Source organism: Tupaia chinensis, unplaced genomic scaffold (assembly GCF_000334495.1).
Source record: "Tupaia chinensis unplaced genomic scaffold, TupChi_1.0 Scaffold000415_1, whole genome shotgun sequence".
Lineage (NCBI taxonomy): Eukaryota > Metazoa > Chordata > Mammalia > Scandentia > Tupaiidae > Tupaia > Tupaia belangeri.
In genome coordinates this window covers 2618241-2644051 of record NW_006159920.1, presented here as the reverse complement: position 1 = coordinate 2644051, position 25811 = coordinate 2618241, and the positions used below count along the sequence as shown (strand labels likewise).

The window sequence follows — 25811 nt, the reverse complement described above, 5'->3', positions numbered from 1 at the left end:
GAGAGGTTTTCGCTATAGGGCGCGTGCACTTGCCAGACAGACATAGAGACAGAAAGCGAAAAATCACCCCCCAGGGGGGATGGTCATGCTGCAATCCCTTCTCCTCCATTCTCCTCTTGGGATCTTGGGCATGCACGCACACGCGCCCGGCGTGAGTTTTAAGCCACCGGGTCCAGGACGCGAACCGCGGTCGACTACGTGGGAGTCCAGCGACATAGCCATTACGCTAACTGCTGGTTCCCAGAAGAGAAGGTTCTTGATGAACATGTTTTATTTTATCAAATGGAAGAAACAAAACAGCAAGTCTGCCTTTGCTTCACCTTGAAGATTAAACTCCTTGTCAATTTATACTTCCTCTGGCTTCCCAGTTCCAGATTAGGGGATCTAGGGATTTGGGCTTTAAGGGGTGAAGGGAGGCTGGCAGGACATGCAGACTCACTTGAGCAGGATTTCATACTGGCCGGCGTGCCAGGGCTGCACATTCTTTAGAACCAGGGTGAACACATCCTCATTCTGTAGCACCTCGAAGTGGCCAGCATCTTTGGAGAGAGATTTGCCATCTCGGAGCCAGTGCACGGTGGGGAAGGGGTCACCAGCTATGGCACAGGAGATGAGGACACTCTGGCCCAGGGAGGCTGTCACTGAGCGAGGCTTGCTGATGAACCAGGGCTGTGTGCCGTCATGAGGTTCTGGAAGTTGGCAAAAGGGTAGAGCTGGAGAGGAAGGTCCTCCAGCAGACAACATATTACCCAATAACAGCTTGTCCAGAAATCACATCGAATGGATGTACAAATACCACACATCCATGGTGCAAATCTGTCTTGGTTACATTCTCAGAGAATGTTGACATGAATTTGTATTCCCAAGCTAGGGAAGAAGCCCAGAAGGTACAGAGGCACTGGTCTAGGTGCTAATAACTTGCATCAGATGTGTATGATTAAGAACTGTTGAGAAACTGTTGCTGGCTTTCTTTTTAAAAAATGTATTGTAGGACTCATGTGCTTGCTGGAGAGAGACAGAGACAAAATGAGAAAGTATCTCTCAGGGGTGATGGCCATGCCACTGTCCCTTCTCCTCCATTTTCCTATTGGGATTTTGGTCATGCATACACACATGATTGGCATGTTCCTCAAGCTGCCGGGTCTGGGACTCAAACCACACAGCTGGTCAGGAGGGATCAGCTGCTTTAACCACACCACCTGGCTGGCCTGAGAACCATTGCCTGCCCTATGTGTGCTTACCTTACCTCTTACGTATACATTTTCTAAAGGAAGGGACCTCAATCAGCCCATAATTCACCTCGAAAACGACCACCACCAAATTGTGAAGTGTATTACAGATTTCCCTCTTGGGGTGCTCTACAGCTTGTCACCAGTAACCCAGTCAGCAAGGGCAGGGCCTTCAGAGAGCTGGGAAGGGCATCCCCATCCAGTCATGGCTTGGGATGTAGGATAGGGGGCTGGAATAGGGCCAGGGACCAGAGGTCCCCGGGGCCCGGGGGGCGACGGCAGACTAAGTCAGACTCACCTGGATTTCTCACCTCCAGTTGCTTTTGGAGAAGCCACAGCAACGCCCCTACCCACCCCTCCAAGGGTGTTGCCTCACCTTGCACCATGAGCTGGGCCTGGGTGCGGACCTCTCCAGCGCTGTTCCAGGCTTCACAGGTGTATGTTCCCGTGTCCTCTGGGAACACCTCCTGGATACAAAGGCTGTGCCGAGCGCCTCTCTGTTCAAAGTGGAAGTCCTCCGACTCCTGGATCTCATTCCCATTGTGAAGCCAGATCACCTCAGGGGGAGGATTCCCTGAATGGGACAGGCAGGGACCAGTCAAGGAGGTATTTCCCTAGTCACGTGGCAACTCTGCACTTGATACTGCAGTATTGTGCTAAATACTCTACCAAACTCTCCACGCTTCAATTTCCCCTTCTATAAAACAGGGACTCTAACAGTATCTGCCTTGCAGGTTTCTTGGGAGGGCTAAGTGAGTTAAGCAAAACTCCCATAGTAGTCCATTAGAATAGCATCTGGAATGAAGAAAACATATGATGCTAATTCATCATAATTATTTAGTAACAGATCTGGGAAATGAGAAAGAAGTGAAAATATGATTTCAGAGATGAAGAGGAAAACACAGGAAGGATGGTTTTAAAAACTGGACTTCAAACTAGTTGATTACCCTAAGAGGTAACTGAGTGACTGAGTTCAAACTGAATGTGTTTTCTGCAGGCATGGTCTCACACCTGAATCCACACCCAGGCAGTGGTAACTTCACGATAACTCCTTTGCACAGTTTAACCAGAAAAAAAACCTCAGTTAGCATTAAGTTTTGTGACAATAAAAATGATGCCCAGGGTGAGGCTGGGCACCAGCTTGCACAGGATGGCCAAGCACACCTCTTAGTGCATAGCATTTTCCATCCATACTAGTCTATTCTTCTGGGCAGTTACTAGGGGTTTGTTGGGGGCATAGAACAAGGGCCACTGGTGAAAGTTTCTTATCCTGTAAGAGCTGAGCCACAAGGCTTTGCTTCTGGAGGAGCTGGCCCCTGGATCGGGCTGCGGATCGGGCTGTGGAGGCAGGCTACATGGAATCTGGCTCTGGGAAGGCTCACGAGAGAGCAGACGGCCACTCATCTGCCACTGGCTTGACCTTACGTGCCTGCAGGCCAGATGCAGGAAGCCTCTGATCTCTTCCAACTCCAGGACTCAGTGAGCGACATGGTGAATGTGAGGAGGGGAGGGGACCCAGCCCTCTGCCTGAGACTGTGTGGGATGCCCCAAGCCTGCAGGAGTAGGGAGTCTATCCAAACAACCCTAAAAGGTGAGCTCATGGGTTTTCCCACAACTCTTTATTATTTCCATCTTTATTATTTCCATGACTCAGTAGGGACTAAAAGGCCAGGAACACCACCTCCAGGTTAGAGGCACTAATCTATGGCCTAAAACACGGATGAGCTCAATGGCAAACCATAGCTGCCCCACGAGAGCTGTGCCTGGGGTCCCTTGGGCGTCTTTTGATCACTTCTAGTAAGGACCGAGATAGTTCAGACTGGGTTGCTAATTACACACTCTTGTCTCCCTGCACCTGTTTCAGAAGGACCTCTGCTGCATTTTTTCCCTTTAAAGTTTGAATGGAGCAACTGAGAACATGTTCTGAGAGTTGCGAAGTTCTCACATAGTCCAGATTTTCACTGGTCTTTAAAAACTTCCAGCTAAATTGACCATACTATGTTTTTACATTAACCTCTCATCCTTTTAGCTGTGACCATCTTTTTCTCCTAGACCACATTTAACCTTAAATCAAGAAAATCCTAAACAGAGCAGAAAACAGAGGCTAAGAAGCTCCACGCTTTGGGACTAGCAGTCAGTGTAATGGCTATGTTGCTGAACTCCCATGTAGTCGACCGCAGTTCGAGTCCCGGACCTGGTGGCTTAAACTCACACCGGGCGCGTGTGCATGCGTGCCCAAGATCCCGAGAGGAGAATGGAGGAGAAGGGATTGCAGCGTGGCCATCCCCCCTGGAGGGGTGATTTCTCGCTTTTCGTCTCTGTCTCTCTCTGTCTGGCGAGCGCATGCGCCCTATAGCAAAAACCTCTCCAAAAAAAAAAAAAAAAAAGAAGAAGAAGCTCCATTCTTTACGTCCATTTCCCAGTGGTTCCATGCCAATTCCCTGGTAGGTCAATGACCCATGCAGGCCCTTGAGGAGCAGTACCCATGTTGCAACCACGACCATTTTCACGTACACTCCGAGGAGAAAGATACGATACAGAGACAGACCTGACACCTGGACTGTCATGGTGACCTGGCTTCCATCCATGACTTGAAGATCGGAGAGGCCCTGCAGGAAGGTGGGTGCAACCAGCTTGCTGGGAGTCAAAGGTTGAGGGGGCTCGCTCTTCCTGTTACTCTTCTTTTCTGCGTGGTAGACAACAGAGTGTGGGGTGAACATTCATTCATTCGACAAACACAGACTAAAACATACCTTGGTACATGACTATGCTGATGCTCAGGTCCTGACCAGGAGCTGACTGCTAACAGATAAAGGGCGGTTGGAGGCCCGCGATGGTGAGGAGGAAGACATCTCCCATCTCTCTGCTCGCCATGACCACACTCTAGAAACATGCCCAATCTAGGCTCTGGCTCCTCAAGAGAACTTCCAAAGGGAAGGAGAATACTTGGCATTTTATGAAATTTATTTTCTTAATTTTATCTACTTTTTGGAATAAGTGACACATTTGCATGGCACAAAATTCTAAAGGGACCAAAGAGTATTTGTAAAGGCTCCATCCCACCACCACTCTCGGGCCATCAAGCATCTGTCTCCCCAAGTCAGCCAATGTTCATCTCTTGATCGTCTACTAGAGACGATCTATGTGTCTAATGTGCAATTGGGTCGATTCTTTCACTTTCTTCTTTTCTTAATTGTCAGAGGGGCATAGATTCACCAGAAAGAGAGAGAAATAAAAAGCACCACTCAATGAAATATGGTCATGCCGCATCCCTTCTCCATTTCTCCATCCTGTTGGAATTTTTGAGCAAACATACTTACACAACCTGCATGTTTTTCAAGATACAGGAGCCAGAACTCAAATTACAATTGGCTATGTGGAATCTGGCTTCCCTCAATCATTAGGCTATAGGGCCCGCCCATATTTTCTTCTGTTTAAAAAAAAAAATTACAGCACACTATACACAATGATCTGGCACTTGCCTTTCAACTTAACAATATATCCCGATGTCGCTCTTAAAACAGAATTATGCATTGGCAGGTGGCATGGTGGTTAAGGCACTGGACTCCCACACGACCGACTGCGGTTTGGGTCCCAGACCTGGAGGCCTGCTTTCTCATTTTCCTTTTCCCTCTCCCTGTCTCTCCCTCCATGTCTCTCTCTGGCGAGCACATATGCCCTTCAGCAAATTAAAATAATAATGAAAATAAAATAATTGAAAAAAAAAGTAAAGAACTGAAGAGCTCCCTGACCAATTTTTATGATCAAATGGTACTCCAGTCCCCATCTTAGAAGGTTTTAAGCACCTCAAGAAGGCCGAAGACACTACACTAACTGAGATGGCTAAAATGAAAAAGACAGATCATTCCAGGAATCGGTACTGATGAGGATGTGGAGAAGCCTGGAACTCTCATCCCTGCTGATGGGAGTGTAAAATGGGCACACACTCTTGAAAACAGCTTGGCAGTTTCCTAAAAAGTTAAATGTATATTTCCCATATGATCCCGTCATTCTACTCCTGGGTAGAGAAACGAAAGCATGTATCCACACACGGATTTGTACATAGACGTTCATAACACCTTTACTCACAACAGCCCTGCCCTGGATATGAGCCAAACATCCAGCACCAGGTGGATAAATGAACATGTGATAAAGTCACACAATGGAATATCACTCAGCAATAAAAAGGAATGAAGTATTATATTAAGAGTCACTGCAAGAGAGATAAATCTCACACTAATTATGTCTGATGAAAGAAGCCAGACAAAAAAAGAGTACATATTAGATGATTCCATTTATATAAAATTCTAGAAAATGCAAAATAGAGTGACAGGAAGCAGATCAGTGGTTACCTGTGTCAGGAAGTAGGGTTCTGGATTATAAAGAGACATGAGGAAACATCTGGGGGCAATTGAAACAGTTTTTTAAAAATTGTGGGCCAGCTGGTGGTATGATGGTTAAGGTGGTTGGGTCCCACATCGACTGAGCAGTTCAAGCTCTGGACCCAGTACCTTGAAAAAAAAATGCAGGGCATGTGTGTGTTTGTGCCCCAAATCCTGAAATGGAGATGGAGGAGAAGGCACTAGTGTGGCCATCCCCCCCTTGGGGTGCTTCCTCACTTTCCTTTCCTCCCTTTCTCTTTCTGGAGAGCGCACACAGCCTATAGCAAATGAAACACAAAAACTGAGGTCAAAGTTTCACAGATATATACGTTGTGTAAAACTAAACATCTTTTTATTTATGTATTTACTTATTTTAGGGTTTTTGTCATAGGACATATGTACTCGCTGGAGAAGATAGAGAGACAGAGAGAGAGAGTGAGAGGGAAATCAGTGAGAAATCACCTCCCAGGAGGGATGGCCATGCCACAATCCCTTGTTGTCCATTCTCCTCCAGGGATTTTGGGAACGTACGCACATGTACCCCGGTTGATTTTCAACCATCAGGTCTGGGACTCAAACCTTGATCAGCCATGCGGGAGTCCAGCACCTCAACCACCACACCACCCTTTACTCCCCGTAAACATTTTAAATCTATGCAGCTTCTTGTATGTCAATAAAAAACTAAGGTAAAAAAAAAAATCACTCTCTGAGAGATGGAGAGGGAGGAAGTGCACCAGCTAGCCAAGGACATGGATTTGAGCAGTGTACTGGGTACGGGGCCGGCCCACTCTCCTGCTCAGCTCTCTGTGGAGACAGGGAGTCAGCAGGCTTTTCGTCATTCTTGGATCCCATATCCTGAGCTGGGCTTTGACATTGCCTAGGGAGGAGCAGCAAAGCGTCTGGGCTGCTGTCTATTTCACACACAGGAGAAGCCCCCTGATGCTCAGTCTCTAGGCCCCCTTACCCCCTTGTCCTATGAGCTAGGTAGCTCTAAAGAATTCCTTTCTAGGGACCAGAGACGGTGTAATGGTTATGTTACTGGACTCCCACGTGGCTGACCACGGTTCAAGTTCCAGACCTGGCAGCCTTAAACGCACACAGTGTGTGTGTGTGTGTGTGTGTGTGTGTGTGTGTGTGAAATCCCAAGAGATTGCAGTATGGCCATACCCCCTGGGGGGTGATTTCTCACTTTCTGTCTCTCTGGTGAATGCACACACCCTATAGCATAAACCTCTCTCTCTCTCAAAAAAAATATTCCTTTTTAGCTTTTTATTTATTTATTTTTGGCAGGTGCAGAAGTTGAGACTGGGAGGACGAGGATCTCTCTCACATAAACTTAGTTTTTTGGGAAAAGGACTCAAGACCGTCTTCAGTAATCCTGGATGATGGGGACATATTCCTAGGGTGTTTTACATAGTTGGGCAAGGCCTAACTCCAAACTTGCTACTGAATTTCTAACTGTTGTGACTTAAAACAAAACCTGGCCAGCTGCAAAGCTCTCCTAGCCTAGACTCTGGGAATGTGCATGGGAAGAGGCTGGGAAGGCCTGGGTGGCTGGAGGAAAACATTCCCCAAAGCAGGTGCTATCTGGAGGAGGGCACAGCAGATGAGCCCCACCGTCCCTGCCAGGAGACAATGCTTTCAGCCCCTGCTGCTCTCCTATGCCCCAACTTGGGCACTGAGCATTGCTACCTTTGCAGCCAGGGCGGGGGCAGCCAGGGGGCCTTGGCAGAGGCTCTGGGAGTGGGCTTGGAGGCCCAGTGTTGGAAATACGTAGATCTATCTTGTTTCCCTGACTGAGCCACAGCGGTCAAGAAAGCTGGCTGCCTCGGGAGACTTGAGGAATTTCCTGTCTTACACAGTCTGAGAAGGCTGAGGACAAAATGTTTTCGCTTCTCCAGAGCACTCCCTGTTCCTGCTTCTCCACTGTCAGACACAGCCTCGGCTCACAGAGCTCCATGCAGATGGGCTCTGGCTCCCAGGTGCTTCAGGAACATCATGAACTCCGGCGTGCTCTTCCGTAAGCTGGTGGCACTGTCCTCTCCAACTCCTCCCTTTAGGTTCTGCCCACAGTCCCTGTTTCCTGGCCTGGGGCTTCAGCAAAGCCAAGTCCCTCTGTGGGTTTCAGCCATGGGGGACTAGAACCCTATCCAACCTCCCTCCCTTGAGAGTTCGGAAGTGTGAGTGAGAGGATGGCCTGGGGACTGCCTCTTCGTGGCAGGTCACTGGTTCTTTGGAGGTCCACGGATCCCCTGTAGCTGTGAAGGAAGTAGAAGGTGCTGCTCTGGGAATCTAGGGCCTGGGGTCAAATCCTGGCTTAGGACAAGCTGCTACCTATCTCTGGAGCTCAATTTCTTCATCTTTCTCTAGGGGTAGTAATGGTACAGTATCACTGGACTTCAGGGAGTAGTGAGGGGATAATACGTGAAAATATTTCCTACAACTCCTAAGTGTCAGTGAAAACGTTTGCATGACACTGGCATGAGAACTCACACCTATGCACCTGGGCTCAGTTACTCCATGGGCTTATCAGCAGCAAAAGAACCAGAGAGACTGGGCCCTCACCCAAGGGTTGCAGACTCACTTTCATGTGACCTGAGGCAAATACTGTCAGGAAAACAAATATCCTGATTAAGTCTCATGGGATATATCTCAAAGGAAATTGAGAACAAACATTCTCTGCGCCCCCTCCAGGAGATGAGTGAGAGTGGCTGAACTTGAACGAAAGTGGCCCTGGGGAAGGTGCTGAGTTCCAGTGTCACCCGCTGCCTCTGACGCTGTTCCTCATCCCCGAATCCTACAGCAAGATGAAGGAAAGGAAATGACGGGGAGTCGGTGCTCAGCATGAACCTGTTCTCAGGGTTGCAGACTGAGGTTCCTGTTTGTAAGACCCCCCCCACCCGCCGCCAGCAGAAGGGAGTGAATCCTGGCTAGTGAGTGTCCGAGCGCCCGAGCAGTCTACCACCCAGATTCTTCGCTGGATGAGAAAAGCGGCCAACCTTCCCTCTGAACACGCATCGCGTTAGGGTTAAGGAGCCAGCAAGGACCTTAGGTACTGCACAAGTGGCTTCTGTTAGGCAGCCTGAGTAAAGCAGCCCGAGCTACATAAAGAATCCCCAGTCCTTACCCCACCACCCTGCTCGATTGACAAAGAGCCTGGAACGTGCGAACATGAAGTGTCCTGTCCAAAGTAGCAGAGCCCCCACAGGCAGGCTGAGCTCATGCCCAGGCCTTCTGGCGACAATGCCAGGATGCCCTGTGGGCGTCTTTTCCAGGGAACCTGCCTTCTCCAACCATGACCATGGTGAGCTCTCCACAGGCACAGACAGCACCGGCTGTCCCATACTAGACCCTTGAGGGGACAAACCAAAGCAGAGCAGAGACGAGCCAGATACGGACAGCACCGTGACTGTGCGCATGGGCACTGCATTTTAATCCAAAGTGAAACGAAGTATTCTGGCTCGTCCGTGGCCTACGGAGCTTGTATTCACTCCTGTGTGGACTTCGGTAGAATAGGAAGAGACCAGTGAGAGCTGGCGTTCTTACCTCACAGCTCCAGCTGCGTGGCCATGCCACAGTGTCTTCTCCTCCATTCTCCTTCCAGGATCCTGGGCATGCATGGACATGGGTCCAGTACGATTTTCAAGCCACTTGGTCCGGAACTCGAACCGAGGTCGGCCAAGTGGAAGTCCAGTGATGTAACCACGATGCCATCTGCTGTCTCCCTGTTTTTTGATTTTCCCAACTCAACTGACTTTTTTAATCAGGCGAGCACAACGTGAGAGTATGAGAACAGTCCCCCACACCCAGACATTCACTCACATTTAATCGCACAGAGGATTGCTTTTAACCTGCTGAGCTGAACTAAGTTATTCATTTTATTGAGATAACAATCCTAACAATATTCTACAGAGTTTAGTGCTTTATGAGTCTAAAGGATGTCTGCGACTCTTTCAGTGCTATGTCAACATCCTCTGCCGTGTGGATCATGGTCATCCCCATTTACAGAGAGGGGGCTGAGACCCGCAGAAGGAGGTTGGCCTGACCTGAGTCTGGACTCAAATGGCTGGGAGGGATGAGGAGGCAGGTGGCTGGGCCCTGGTCTATGTGCTTTTCCACTACTGTACAGAGAACACGTCACCTCATTTCTGCTGTGAGCCTCCAGGGACCCCAGAGGCCGGCTCCCCTGGGGTTGTCCTTTGACTTCATCTAGCGTCAGGCTGGTTGAAGGCAGGGGGAGGGGGGCCAGGGTCTGAGGCAAGAGGCCCCTGAGGCAGTATCTCAGGCAGCCTGACCTGTCGTCATCCCGGGAGCATAGGCATTGCCCTGGCACACAAATAGCAAGGAAGGGTTTGCTGGGACCCAGTGACAGACTCGCTACCCAGCTCAGATGGAGCCAGACTAAATATACCCCTGGTTTTTCCCACAGCTGTGTTTCCTGCTGCTCTGCTGAGACCAAGCCCAGAGAAGGCCTTCTTTCTGGAATTCAGAAAGGGCTGAGTCTCCTTGATTTACCGCCCTAGGATTAAAGACAGTGCATTCACCCGTTGCTCTTATACTTGGCATTGGCCAGTGACTCTCCATTCACTCAACACAGCCGCTGAGTCGACTGCCACTGCTCCATATAGATAAAGGGAAGGGAGCAGGCCTGTCCTCTAATGGGGGAGACACAACAATGATTAAGCAGTTTACTAACAAGTAGAAATCATGCCATACAGACTAAATCTGTTCATAGGACTTAAGTAAAGGAAGGAAGTAGAGGAGGAGGAGGACAAAGGGAGGAGAGAGGAGGAAACATACAGAGAGAAGGAGCCTGGGGGAAAGAAGAGGGAAAAGAGAAAGAAAGGACAGGGGAGAGAAAGAGACAGAGAGACGGACAGGCGCGTGCACACACACCTCTTTATGATCCTGCTGACTCAGAATTTCTCCACTCTGGCCATTTTTCTATTTTCAACTCATTAGAAATTATTTTGAGACAGTTCCAAGTCATAAAATGAAACATTAAATCTTTGTTCTAATGAAGCAAAAGCATCAAACAAATGATTTGTCAGGGCCCCAGAGCAGCAAGGCATAAAGTGCAACTCGTGGGTTGAAGCCGCTGGAGGCCTCGGCTGCCGCTTACTAGCTGGGCTACAGTGGGCAGCTGACTTTGCCTCTCTGAGTGTCAGTCCTCTTCATCTGTACAGTGAAGTCGATTCAAAAGTGTGAAGTGGAGCTGTCATGAGAATGAAGTGAAACAGGTCAGCTTTTCTAGACATTCTGTACTGAGATGACGTGCCTTCTTAAAGACACTAATCGATGGGGCTTTCAGTTGAGAAACACTAACACAAATTAATAGCCAATATGACATTTTAGAAAGCTCTTGTTTAGAGAAAGAGCTCACTACCTCCCAACAGTTGCCCGTTGTGCTAATTCTCACACAGTAACTGCACAGCTGCTGCCTCAAACCCGGAACCACGAGCCAGGCCTTTAGTGACTCTTGGACTTGACATTAAGGACCCCTGTATCCCTTGTCCCTGGCTGTGACCTCGGCATCTCCCTCTGCACCTCATTCTCCTCATTCTTTCTTTTACAGCCCTTCCTTTTCTTTTTGAGTTTGGCAGGAAAAACAACTTATTTCTGAATTTCTCCTTAAAAGCATTTTTTCCCCACCTGCCAACTTTCGCTGGTCAGCTTGGTGCTTCCTGCAGCCCCACGCTATGGATCCACGTGGGCATTCACTCACATGCTAGCCTTTATCTGGGGTCTCCGGACGCTTTTCTTCAGGCTTTGAACACGAGCTATCCTCAGTTATTTCCTTAGTTACTACAATGAGAAATACCGTGCCACAGCAAATCTGACTCACCCTAAACCCTGCTATCCTACAGAATTCAGTGCATCGTCGACACTCTGGAAGAACAGCCCCTCCCTCTTTCACTTGGTGCTCAAAATCCAGCATGGTCCTGGGATCACAGATCAGCCTCTTCATTCACTAAACTCCAAGAGTTGCCTCTAGAGGACTTACCAAGGAGGGTTATCACTCAGCTGCAGTGCGGCCCAGACCCTTTCCATTTCCAGGGCGTTTAACAAGGTGTAAATCCTGTAGAGGTATTCGCATTCTCTTTCAACTAAAGTGTCACTTCTAACCAAAGAGAACCACAGAGAACTTGGAGAGTCAACAAGCTTCTGTGGCACTGACAAAATTCTGCCTTCTATATACCCTTGCTCACTTCTGGCCTTCTTTTCTCCCACCAACTTTTCCAGATCCAGAGAAGCAAACAAGAAGAGAAATGTACAAGGAGTGAATGTGTGCAAGAGAAGTGTGCAAAAGAATGAAAAGCACACTGATGGATGATATCCCCCGGATGATCTCTGACTAGTAATGATCGGGTCGCTGGATGGGAAGCAGGGATCTTTGCAACCTCAGCCTTCTGACTGTCTTAGAAGTTATAAATCAAACACTAAACACAGCACTATGGTATCCAAAGCACCCAGTGCTGCCTCCCAGTGACTGCCTGGAGACCACACTCTCTCTCACACTGTCCTAACATGGGTCACACTTTGCCACTGGAAACACAATACTATGATTCTGAAAAGGATGGCATTCCTTTTCAAATTTTTCTTCTCTTTTTTTCTTGTTTTTGAGACATTTTTCCTAGAGGGTGCAGGCACTCGCCAGAGAGATAGAGAGAGACAGAGAGACAGAAAGTGAGAAATCACCCCTCAGGGGGAAGGCCATGCCTCAATCCCTCCTCCATTCTCCTCTAAGGATTTTGGCCATGCACACTCATGCACCCGACGTGAATTTCAAGCCACCGGGTCTGAGACTCAAACTGTGATCGGCCATGTGGGAGTGCAGCGACATAACCACTACACCATCTGCTGGCCCCTAAACTTTTCCATGAGAGTGAGAGAGCCAGGCAAACACCCTCAACAGGGTTTCACGCTGCAATACCCACTAGCCTTTCCAGCTAGCCAGGATCACATTGCATTTGGCATTTATAGGTCAACTGGAGAACTGACCCTGTGATCTTCCATATGGACTGGGCATCACTCGAGTAGCGTGTTACCATTGTGCCACAGGGCTGGCCCTGGCTGGCATGTATTGTTGACCTAGGGCTCCAACCAAGGAAATGGTAGATACGACCTACTATGGACTGTAGAAGCAACCAGTTTTAAATAGCTGTAATTGTCTAGTTAGTAAAATGAGGCTCGAGTTCTATGACAAAGGCACTGATGTCCGCATACTGGGGAGCCTTTCAGTAGCATGATGGACCACAAGGTATGTAAATCCAGTTCTGTACTCAATCCACGCAGAACTGAAATACGAGCTATGGACTGACCGAACTCAATTTAATGATTTCTTTGCCTTCCTAGAGTTTAAATGGCTGTGGACAGATGTTTTGAGTGGATTAAGCTTCTTTTTTGTTATTGTTTTTGTTTTGTTTTCAGTGCTAGAGGGCATGCACGCTCATCAGAGAAAGACGAGGGAGAGAGAGAAGGCACTTACCAATGGGGCACATATGCCCATGCACCCTGTGTGTTTTTCAAGCTGCCGGGGTTGAGATTCAAACTGTAGTTGGCCATGTGGTATCCAGCTCTCTTAACCACTAGACTAAAGGGCCAAGGAACTAAGCTTCTTAATATTAAAACACACACACAAGGACCAGCAGTTAGCGTAATGGCTATGTCACTGGACTCCCATGTAGTCGACTGTAGTTCGAGTCCCGGACCCGGTGGCTTAAACTCACACTGGGCATTTGTGCATGCGTGTGTGCCTAAAATCCCAAGAGGAGAATGTAGGAGAAGGGATTGCGATGTGGCCATCCCCCTGGGAGTTGATTTCTCGCTTTCTGTCTCTCTGTCTTTCTGGCGAGCACACACGCCTTACAGCAAAAACCTCTCCAAACACACACACACACATAAAAAAAACAATGTTTATCCTTTTCTTGCAATTTCTCTTTAACATTTTTAAAATTTTATTTATTCATTCATTTCATTTTTATTTTACCAGAGAGAGACACAGAGCGAGAGAGAGAGAGCAAGAGAGAGGAGAAAGCAAGCCACCAGGTCCAGGACTCGAACCATGGTCAGCCATGTGGGAGCATCCAGCACCTTAACTACCACGCCACCCACTGGTCTCTCTTCAACATTTTTAAAGAGAGATTTTTACTATAGGGTGTGTGTGCTCACTGGCAAGACGAGAGACAGAAAGCAAGAGATCGCCCCCCCCACCCCAGGGAAATATTTTAAAAGTTGCCAGTCACTTTAAGCTCATGGAGGGCAGGATTCAAGCTTCATGCTAACTGAACTGGACAGATAGGTAGTGTCCAAAGTACCTGCACAGACTTTGGGAGGAGAGGAGGCAGTAGCTCGGATCTGCCCGCAGAGCAGCTGGTACTAATCTGAAAACAAACTGCCTCTATGGAAGCGTTCACTGCAGAGAAGGGCTGACCTCCCCGGTGCCTGACGTCTTTCTTAGGGGCGTTTCATCGCAACACCGAAGCAGATACTCTGGTAAACATGCTTATTCAATTTTATTTTTTAGTCTAGAGATTACTTTTTCTTCTTAACTTACTCTCACGTTATGTCTTCAGGTCCCTACAATAGGCCCAGCAGGCCTTCAGTTAAATAAACAAACCATTAGGCTGAGAAATCATGTAAAAATGGGCACAATCAGCGGGTTATTAATAAACTTAGTCACTTCAAAAATTTAGCCTTGACTGGGAACCAGCAGTTAGTGTAAAGGCTATGTCGCTGGACTCCCACGTAGTCGACCGCGGTTTGCGTCCCGGACCCGGTGGCTTAAAACTCACGCCGGGCGCGTGTGCGTGCGTGCCCAGGATCCCGAGAGGAGAATGGAGGAGAAGGGATTGAGGCGTGACCATCCCCACTGGGGGGTGATTTCTCGCTTTCTGACTCTAATGTCTCTCTCTGTCTGTCTGGCGAGCGCACGCGCCCTATAGTGAAAATCTCTCCAAAAAAAAAAAAAAATTTAGCCTTGACAAAAATACTCCAGGGGGAAATAAATTTAGAACTCTTTTAGCCTAAGGAAGCCTCTACCATTGATTTAGTACAGAGTAAAATCTCTCTCTCTCTCTCTCTCTATATATATATATATATACTTTTTTTTTTTTTTCAGATCTTCTTGGGTCTGGAAGAATTTGTATTAATCATTCTTTGGCTCCATCCTGGGTGAGGAGGGAAGACTTTCATTGCCTTGGAGATTTTTTTTTTTTACCCCTAGCCTATGGGGAGAAAAGAAGGAATATTTGTTAAGGGACTCTTTTTTTTTTTTTTTTTTTTTAAGGTTTTGCCATAAGGCACATGCACCACCTGGAGAGAGATAGAGGACAAGTGAGAAATCACCCCCCAGGGGCGATTGGTCACACTACAATCCCTTTTCCTCCATTCTCCTCCTAGGATTTTGGACACATGTGTACATGTGCCCAGTGAGATTTTTCAAGCCATCAGGTCCAGGACTTGAACAATGTAGTCAGCCATGTAACCATTAAACCACCAGCTGGCCCCTGTTGAAGGACTCTTAAGAGGTAATCTGCAGATTTCCTGCACACTCCAGGGAGCACCGAGTCGAGGGAACAACTGCACTGCAGAGAGACTCCTGCCCCTTGCTTTGCTTTCCCGTTCATCCGCTGAGCGGGTCCTTACACGGCAGGCCGTGTTCCACACGCAATCGTGAGTAATTCATGGCCCTGCCCTGCAGGGAGCTAACAGTCTAGTGAAGACAATAAACAAGCGAGTACTATAAAACTTCACAGCTAGAATAAAACGCCTCTCTTACCCCACAGGCCCTGCACAGTGAACCCTTGCCTTTCTCTCTGAACTCGTCTGCTGTCGCTCCGCCACCCGCGCACTGAGCTCCAGCCACAGTGGCCCTCGTGCTGTCCCTTGAACAGGCCTGCATTTCCCAACTCAGGGCCTTTGCATCTGCTGTCATGTTTGTCTGGAGTATTCTGTCCTCGGTTCACTGAAGTCCAGAGGCGTCCTTCATCACACAACGAAAAGAGCACCCTTTCTACACTTGTTTGTTCTGCTCGTTTTCTCAGCAGCACTTGACAGCTGAAATGAGAACAGCTGTTGACTTCTGTCACTCTCTCCATCAGAATGTAAACACCACAAAGGCAGGGCCCTCGTCCGGCCTGTTGACCGCAGATTCCCTAGCATGATGTCTGGTACAAAGAAATACAGACGATCAGCAAGGAGATGCTGACAAATAAGTATGATCGGAGAAGCACGCGGTGTTACAAGTACTCATTCTGGGGTGACGAAGGAAGGCTTCCCAGGGAAAGTGACCTTGACGGGAGCTAGCCAGATATTTGTGAAGAGGGTTACAGAGGTGGGGGGGCAGAGAAAGCGTGGCAGAGTGGCTGCAGAAACCGTGTTAGAGTGCTGGGTCTGCACTCTGCATGATTGCAAAACCTTGGCAAAAGGCTAAAGAGGTGAGAAAGAGTCCCCAGGACTGGCCCTCAGCATAGCATCTGCTGAACTCAGACCCAGCTCCGCTCCTACAGAGCTGCTCCCAAGGTAACCACAGGGAGATGCACTGGGAAATGGCGCCATCTTGAGGCCGGAGCCTTTGGGACAGCCCAACACCTCCCTTCTCTGATTCTCTAGATCTCTCTTTTCTTTACAAAACAAACAAAACCGTGGCCAAGTTGACCCTTTGGTCAAACCACTCCTCAGTCCTGGTATTTTTAACTATTTTATTTATTTATTTAATTTTGTGAGAAGTTTTCCCTATAGAGTGCGTGAGAAACAGACAGAAAGTGAGAAATCACCCCCTAAGGAGGATGGCCACGCTGCAATCCCTTCTTCTCTATTCTCTCGGGATTTGGGGCACACACAGACATGCGTCTGGCATGAGTTTCAAGCTGCTGGGTCTGGGATTCAAACCACAGTTGGCCACATGGAAGTCTAGTGCCTTAACCACTAGACCACCTGCTGGCCCCTACTTTATCCTTTTTTGAGATGGACTCTGTTGGACAATCATCACAGTAACAGCACACACTTGCTGAGCACTTGCTGTGCGCATTTATTCAATCCTCACAGCACCACGAGTGACTGTTAGCAGCCCCACTTCACAGGAGAGGAAGGTGAGGCCCTGAGAGTTGGTCACGGCCCAGGGCGCTGGGCTAGTAAGTGGCAGAGCAGGACTCTCATAGCCGCTGCACATCCGGGCTCCCCGCCGTGGCTGGTGCCCTGCTAAGGATAACAGAAGGGTAGGCCTGGGCAGAGGAGGCAGGGGCTGGAACAGCAGCCCGTGTAGGAGAGAACCATGCCTCCACTATAACCGTCTTGGCCCCCAAGCTGCCCCCACAACCTGAAGCCGAAGGAGCTGCTACTGTGGTAAGAAAAGCTCCTGTCCCAAGGGGATGCAGTGCCAGGGTCCCCGTACTGGGACTGCCCTGTCCCAGCCCTGCGTAGAGACTGCCCTAACCCTGCTGGCCCCAAGCGCATGGTGTGGACCTCAGCCTCGGCTCCATTTATGGTATCTGAGCCTCTGTCTGGCCCTCAGGCCGGTGCATCCCAGACACCGAGCAGAGTTCTCCCGCAGGGCTGGTCTTAGAGCAAATCCGTATGGTGGTGCCAGAGTTCTTGCCCTGGACTTCTCTGTTCCTGTTTGAGACACATTTGGGTGGTGATTACTCAGGCCCAGTCCCTGACCCATAGAGATCTTGATCCTTTCTCTGGGAAGCCTCTACCTTCGGGGCCTATTAGCTCAGCTGGGTCTCTCTAATCCACTCTAAACACAGGCAGCTGGGACAGGCACTGGATTAGCTGGGCTGCAGGCTGGAGCTGCTGGGGAGTGCACCAGGACACAGGAGGCTGAGGTTTCCGGACCAGTGCCAGCCTCGGACTCTGCTCATCACTGTAGCAATGGGGGGGCCACACCGACCACTCCTCCCCAGGACGAGCCTCTGGTGGGGAGGTGAGCACTGCTCCCTAGGAGGTGAGGTCGTACCACAGTCTCCCAGGCCCCCAACCCCATGAGCCCTGAAATTAGAACCATGAGTATAAATGGGACAAATGTGGAAACCAGAATGCTGGCTGACGAATTCCAGAGACTAGAGTCAGGCTCTGCCCTGAGTGTGCAGCGTCCTGGAAGGAAGGGGCAGACCAGCTCACAGGTGACGATGCCATACTGAGGCACTTTACAGAGATCAGAGGACAGGGCATGTCCCACCCCGACAGGTTCCCAGACCCTGCCTCCCACATTTTCCTCGGCTCAATCACTTTATCCTTGAGGGACTGACTCCCCAGCCCACAGTGGCTACACACCCCCTTCATACCAGGGAACATGAAAAAGGGCAGGGATAGGAATAGCGTGGATGCCAGTGTCGCAGGATCCGGGCTCAGAAGGCCAGCTTTAAGTTACATTAACTTCTTGGGACTTCTAGACCCTCCTGTGTAAGATGGGGCCACCCCTGCCTCCAGGCTGCTGTGGTCTCAAGCAGATAATACAAGTGTTATTTAACACGGTTCAGTAAACCATCTCCCAGAAGGTGGCTGCTCGCATTACAGAGAATGTCTCCCTGAGAAACCTGAGCCCTGGGGACAGAGAGAGGAAACATCTCTGCTAAGGAAAGCACACACACAGTACCCAGGCAAAGCAGCTGGCGGAACCGGTCACACACCAGAGCTGGGGCCTGGCCCCGGGCTCAGGGCGAGGGGGGAATCAGTCTTACCTGGAAGCCCCAGACCCAAGACGTGCCCCTCGGGAGCTGTCACCATGGCTGCTGACCCCATAGGCCAGGCAGATCTGTCTGGAGTTTGCAGCTGCCTGTGCTTCCTGGGGACTAAGTGCTTGGCTGATCCATGGACGACCATGATAATCAGATTACGGGACACCAGGCTGTGATGGATACAAACAAGCCTGGGGCGGGAGAGGGGCGCAGGGGGAGAGGGACAAGCCTTGGCTTTCTGGAAGCCTTCGTACCCGTCTCTGTTACCCAGTGTCCCCAGTGTGTAAGGCGATGCTGGCTACAGTACTGAGACCCCCAACTGCTAAGGGGGTATGCAAGTTTTCCTCCTAAGCCTTCTGACGGTGCATGACGTTTTCTTCTACCAGACTGGGAGCCTCTGGAACCAAGACGGTTCTTGCCTCTTTGCTGAGTATTGTCCTACAACTCCAGGTGGGGTGCGGGGGTGGGGAATAGGCCACCTCCTCTGGTGTGCCCAGTCACCTACCCCACCTGCCTGCCTTGGGTGCGGCACTTTATAAGGGCTCACTCTCCCATCCCCAGGAGGTTTTGGCCTCTCCTCTGTTATTACATCGACCTGCCAGAAGTGGTATAGAGCAATGCCATGTGCACCTCTGGTGTCCGAACTTCGGCCTGGATGATTTTCTATAAAAGTGCCCTTCCTTCAAAGCAGAGGTGTCTATAGGCAAAGTGCTTCTAGCAAGATGACCAGAGGCACCTACCGTGGACGGTGACCCGGGCGCTGCAGGACACCTGCCCCACAGCATTCTCAGCCAGACAGGTGTAGGTGCCATGGTCCTCAGGCAGGGCGTCCTGGATGTGAAGCTTGGCCACCCCAGCCTCGCAGGTGGAGTGGGCGTACTGGATGGGCTGCCCTGTGGAGGGAAGCACAAGAAGGCTTAGGCTAGGGAGCACCCCGAGATGGAGCTGTGAGCCCCATCCCCAGCATGGCTGCTGCTGTGACAGTCACGAGGCCGGAGCTCACCAAGCTTGCTCAGCACCGCTGAGGGCTAATGATGGGTCAGGCTCATCTCCAGCCAGTTGGACAGAGATGTGTGGGCTGGAGAGAGAAGCAGGGGCTAAGGTGGTGAAGGAAAGGGAGTAATTGTACAGGGCGAGGAGCAAAGCTGGGCCTGGGAGGACTGGGGAGGGATTCTGGAGGAATTTAGGATGCAGGAGAGAAGGGGACACAGTTCTGGGCATTGTCTTAGACTGTCTCCTCAAAGTGACAGCATTCCGAGCCTGGAAAAAGTCTTACAGGGTCATCTGGCCAATAGCCCAGCTCAGGCAGAACAGACCTCGCCTAGACTGAACATGAGGCTCCCAGCTCCTTTCGGATGTCCCCACAAACAATGATTCTACTTCCCACTGAAGATATTTATTAGAAAACAATTCTGGGGGCCGGCAGGTAGTGTGGTGGTTAAGAGTGCTGGACTTCTACATGGTCGGCCACAGTTCGAGTCCCAGATCTGGCAGCTTCCTTTCTCACTTTCTCTTTCTCTCATCATGTCCCTTTCTGGCCAAAAAAAAAAAAAAAAAAAGTTAAATAATAAAAATAAATTTTTTTTAAAGAAAATAATTTTGCACTCTTAACCCAATGTTGCAATGAGGTGCATTTCTTCTGTGCCATTAGGTGCATTTTGGGGTTCATGGAAAAGGTAATACAGGGCACTAAAAATGACCCTGGCCCTTTCTTTCCAGAGTCTCTTCCACAAGAAATTCTTTATTCGGGTCACATAAATTCCTGCGTGGAGACAGGATCGCGTGCAATGATCTTTGGCGGCTTCCGTAATGTGTATGTTGCTGGGGTTCTATCATCCCAGGCTATGAGCTTTCATGTCCAGGGGAAAAGTTCTTGTTACTGAAGATTCTGGCTTTAGATTGTGTCCGCTTGTCATATAGGAAGCAACTGTCAGTTTCTTCCCTTGCCAGGTCTCAGGGTCCTGGTTTGCACTTCATAAAACCGAGGGGAGGGGGGAGCACAGAAAGAAGCCCTCTCTCTGCAACGCAATGTTTAATTCTGCACATAGCAACACTTCATGTCTCCATGACAGTTTGGCAAAGAGAACTCAAGCACGCCATAGGGACAGAGGGGAGAGATTCTTCCCAACCTATTGTACTTCATAAAAGTGGGGCGGGGGCTAGGAAAGGCAGGGGCCAGGAGCTCACCACTGAGAGGACTGAACACTGCTCTGCGTTTTTTTTTCATGAGGACACATTCCAAACCTCTTCTTTCATTACACCAAAACATTTCCTGGCTACCATTAACATGCCTTTGCTACCCAAACACGTGCCCACAAGCTTTCTGAGACCTCTCCTTTTACTAGAGCATGACCCCCCCCCCAAAGCATGCAATGAGATAGAGGCCCCAGAAAGGAGCTATTGGCCCCATCAGAACTGGGAGACTCAGAACTCTCCCAGCTCAGCGCAGCGGCCAAGGAAACCCAATCTGAGCGTGATCGCCCTCCAGTGGTCATGACGTGGAAGTGCCAAGTTTCACGAAGAAATCAGTTCTGGGTGGTACAAACCAGGGGCAAACCAGAACTCCTGAGTCAAGTCCAACCAGCAGCCTATCTTAATGTGGCCTGCAGCTAACAATAGGCTTTACGGAACCAGCAGATGGCATAATGGTTATGTTGCTGGACTCCCACATAGCCGACCACAGTTCAAGTCCCGGACCTGGTGACTTAAAACTCACACCAGGCATGGGTGAGCATGCATGCGTGCCCAAAACCCTGAGAGGAGAATGGAAGAGAAGGGATTGTGGTGTGGCCATCATCCCCCCTGGGGGGTGATTTCTTGCTTTCTATCTGTCTGTCTCACTCTGTCTCTCTAGCCAGTATAGGTACCCTACAGCAAAAAATCTCTCTCTCTCTCTCTCTCTCTCTCTCTCTTTCAAAAAAAAAAGGCTTTAAATGGTTGAAAATAATAAAAGAGAGACTATTCCAAGTATACGAAAATCATATGAAATTCACATTGCAGTGCTCATGAGTGAAGTTTTATTGCGACACAACCACATGCATTCATTTACAGATCATGGCTGCTTTACACTCTATCAGTAAAGTGTTGTCATTGTCACAGAGGCCTACATGGCCTGAAAGCTGAAAATATTTGCTATCTGTCCCTTGCTGAAGCTGTCTGTTGACCTTTGGTCTAGGCTGAGCCGGGCAGAAGTGGAACTCTCTTACTGGGATCCATTACTAGTCCCAGTGTCTGTATTCTGATCCAGCTGCTACGAGGCCGCCTCCTTGCAGTCAGTCGCAGGATCTAGCAGGAGTTCTGTCCTTAGGTGAGAGGTGGAAGGGAAAGCAGACCTCAGTTCTCACCTACCCACCCAAGGTAACAACAGATAGAAGATTCCATGGCAACCTCCCCCCCTCACCACCACACGCTCCTTAGAGTTTTTTTTAGCGAAGCCTGAGCAGACTCTACCAACAAAGAAGGTTCACAGGCCTCAGATAAAAACACAGACACAACGGGGATGATCTGGTGCATAAGTGAGAGGTGCTGGGGACCAGCAGGTGGCTTAGTGGTTAAGGTCTTGAACTCCCACATGGCTGACCACGGTTCGAGTTCCAGACCTAGCGGCTTGAAAATCATGCTGGGCATGTGTGCCCAATACCCCAGAAAGAGAATGGAAGAGAAGGGATTGTGGTGTGGCGACCCCCCTCACCCCCCCACCAGGGTTATTTCTCACTTTTCTTCTCACTGTCTCTCTAATCTTGCTGGTGAATGCATGCACCCTGAGGCAAAAATCTTTTAAAAAGAAAAAGTGGTGGTGCTGCTGTCAAACATGAGTTCTGGCCGAGCCCCGAACCTTGTTTCCGCTCGCCTCCTCACTGATACAGAAGCCAGCTCACACAGGGGCAGAGAGAGCTGTCCAAGGTCCCACAGCCCCTCAGTACTGGAGAAAGGGGAGTGCCCATGTCTGTGACTCTCAGCAGGTGTTCCTTCATCCCGCCTGTGGGTGCATCCCCAAAGCAGTCCCTGCTCAATCTCACCAATTTAATGGACTGTTTCCTGGTCTAAGATTAGAGTTCTCCCACACTTTTGAAATGAAAAAGCCTTTTTAAAAAGAAAAGGGTAGTGGTGTACGACAATTGATATTTTTTTTCAAATGATCCTGCTTGGAAAAGTCAGAGCTGCCAAGAGTTTAATGTTATAGGACTGTGACATTAAAAAGTATTACTGGCCTATGAACCCCACAACCACCTGCTACTAATCAAAATGAGAGATTCCTTGAGCAACTTCTGGTGTGGTTCATTCATTTGTTAATTTTTGTTCATTCATTGACTCAACAAATATTTATTGAGGGCCTTGTATGAGGCTGACAATATAAAAATAAATTAAAATGCCTGAACACCTATGTTAACCACTTTATATAAATGACCCCGTTTAATTTCCTACCCAGCACCCTGTGGGGTAGGTAGCACTATTCCCATCCTGCAGATGAGGAAGTCAAGGTTCAGATAGGAGCAGTGACTTGCCCAGCTGTTGGTGGCAGACTCCCACTCCTGGGCCCTCTCCGACCCTCGCTTTCTTCTTATGCCACTGGAAAATCAGAGGCATACATGACTCAGAGTAAGTGGGAATTCAGGGAGGGCCAGGAAGCCCAGGGACTGGAGAGGGGGCTGGGGCAGGGGAACTCACCATTGAGCAGCCAAGTGATTCGGGGCACTGGGGTCCCCTGCACGGAGCACTGCAGCACAAAATCCTGACCCTCAATGACGGTGCAGTCTTTCAGGAAACTGGAGAATGAGGGGGCCGCCTCCGTCAGGGCCCGCCCTGTGAAGGCACAGAACACAAGGGCCATCTCTGGTCACAGCTCACCTGCTCTGGGGACTGACCACTGTCATCCCAAGCACGCCTGGGCAGACACTTCACTGTCCCGAGCACACAGGCTTCCTCAGCTTCCTGGCTTTGCCTTGTCCGTCTTCACACCTAAGAAGCTGGCAGCACCAGCGATGCAGAGACCTGGGGGCAAGCAGAGTAACTGGCAGGGCATTTTTCACAGTCATGAAACATCCCAGGGCTGGGAGAACTCAGAACCTAGGCCTGGCTAGCATGACTCAAGTACCTACTGTCTCATCTTCACTTTTGCTGTCTAGGAGAAGTTTAAGAGCTCTTTCTCCCATCTACCTGGTCCTGCTTTTTCTTTCTTTTTTAGATTTATTTTTCCACAAGCACTTGTGCTTGCCAGAGAAAGGCAGAGAGATAAGGAAAGTGAGAAATCACCCCTCAAGGAGGATGGCCAAGTCACAATCCCTTCTCCTCCAGTCTCCTCTCAGGATTTTACACACACATGCACGTTGGTGTGTTTTCCAGGCCGCCAGGTCCAGGACTCAACCACAGACTAGGCAATGGGGATCCCACACTTTAACCACCACGCCACCTGCTGGCCCTAATTCCTATTCTACTTTCTAGCATCTTCTATCTCCTTTACTATGTCCCATTGGTGTTTAGAAACTCCTGTGAAATCTTTTTACTTATAGAAACTATAGGCACCCCTGTGAAGACATCTCGATTTCAAATTATTGTAATTATTTTCTTCCAATTCCAGGACCGAAACAAATGACAAAGGTCCACATGCACTCTAATTTTCCACGTACAGTTTGAGTTCCAATGTAGGTCAACGGTTAGAATGGCTAGGGCTTGGGAATATGGGTTAACAACGTCCCTGCAAGATTCGGATGCACATTCTAGTTGAGAACCACCTTCTACATCAGTGAGTCAGGGAAGATTTTGTAGTCTGTAGATGTTAGTTAAGAGTAACAGGGACAGCTAATCTCTTCCACAACAACCAGAACACGTTGTAGGCATGGCAAGGCAGCTGGCAGATGAAGAAAGGAAACTGGATTTGGTGATTAGGAGACACACAAGAGGACTTCAAAAAGCCGATGGAAAACATGTATTATGTGAAAACTGTGCATGAAATAAGACCCCTCTCCTACTCCTTCCATTGGCCCCTAGTTTTTGCACCAGAACGAACTTGTACTTTAATTCTATTTTCCACAAAAGTTCCAAAGTTCTCCCACATATCACTGGTACTTTCCTTTTTCTCTCTTACTGCCGGAGGACATATGTGTACACACACGCAGGAGAGAGATTCCCCCCTGTGGGGTGTGGCCATATCACAACCCCCCTCCTCCAATTATCTTATCAGTATCCTGGGAAACCCACACACACCCAGAATGTCCTTCAAGCCACTGGGGCCCAGGCCAAAACATGGCCGGCCATGTGAGATCCGGCTTTTCAGTACACAGTGCTTTACCACTGATTACAGGACCAGCCCTATCGCAGGCGTGTTTCAAGAGAGGTTACTCAAAAGCCCCAACTAAGAAGTAAATCTACAGTTGGGGCCAGCAGATGGTATAATGGCTACATCACTGGACTCCCATGTAGTCAACCATGGTTCAAGTCCAGGACCCGGTGGTTTAAACTCACACCGGGCACATGTGTGTGCGTGCCCAGGATCCCAAGAAGAGAATGGAGATGAAGGGATTGCACCATGGCCATCCCCCCTGGGGAGTGATTTCTCACTTTCTGTCTCTCTGTCTCTCTCTGTCTTTCTGGCGAGTGCATGCACCCTATAGCAAAAACCTCTCCAAAATAATAATAATAATAATAATAATAAATAAATAAACAGCATACAGTGAAAAGTAAGACCCCCCTCCTATTCCTTCCCATAGGCCCCTTTCCTAGAGGCAACTCATGCGCCCTTCCAAAATGTTTGATGCACCCATCACACCTTTTTGCACGTATATATGCAAGGATCTTTTCTCCCTTTTACACAAAGAGCCTACAATACTATTAAAAGCCTGTTCTCCGGACACCAGGCGGACTGAGGCTGCAGGCTCGACCCTACTGAAACTCCACGCATCCCCACCGTTCTTCCTCCTTGGACCCCAGGTTGGTTGCCTGGGACTTTAAGGCGAACCCCCACCCCTCCCCACCCGAAACCCGGATCGAGCCGGCCAGCAGTTCTGTGGACTGTTTGAATTTTGGTGATTTGAGTAGCGCGCGGAGCACATTGCGCACCGCGCGATTTTCTTTTTCCATTTTGTTTTTCTTTGCTCTTGGGGTGTTGCTTATTTGGTCAGTTGAAGGCTCACCACTCCTTAGATACAGCGAGGACTTTGGGCCTTCCAGGGCTAGTGGCAATAGTTAATGGTAATTGTGAGTAAAGCGAGGACTTTGGGCCTTCCAGGGCTAGTGGCAACAGTTAATGGTAATTGTGAGTAATAGGTAGGCCAACCATAAGAGAAATCATCAATCTTCTAAGCCTGTACAACTTTTAAGAATCAGAGATACCTTAAATAAGTTAGCAAGCACCATATAGATTACCTGATGACTAAGAACAATCGCAAAGGCTCAAGAAATATGAGCAACCAACAAAAGGCCTCTCCGTCAAGGGAAATCATCAAGCCTACATCACCCACAGTCAATACAATGGACGTCGTGGACATGTCTGATAAGGAATTCAGAATATTTGTAGTGAC

General features: G+C 49.1%; 1 protein-coding gene across 4 annotated transcripts in view; it reads right to left on the bottom strand.

Annotated features, from left to right (window-relative positions):
- The window catches only part of MYLK (myosin light chain kinase), a 220134-nt gene that overhangs the window by 107466 nt on the left and 86857 nt on the right, over positions 1 to 25811 (bottom strand). For 3 of the 4 annotated variants that reach the window (XM_014590176.2, XM_006154574.3, XM_014590175.2), the window contains exons 9-13: positions 22963 to 23097; positions 19035 to 19187; positions 3778 to 3915; positions 1606 to 1803; positions 440 to 689 (exon numbers count right to left, since the gene is read on the bottom strand). In XM_014590176.2, the coding sequence (XP_014445662.1) occupies positions 440 to 689; positions 1606 to 1803; positions 3778 to 3915; positions 19035 to 19187; positions 22963 to 23097 (874 nt within the window). Of the gene's footprint in view, positions 1 to 439; positions 690 to 1605; positions 1804 to 3777; positions 3916 to 9157; positions 9180 to 19034; positions 19188 to 22962; positions 23098 to 25811 lie in introns of those variants that run through there. The other variant, XM_014590177.2, reaches the window with a different exon arrangement.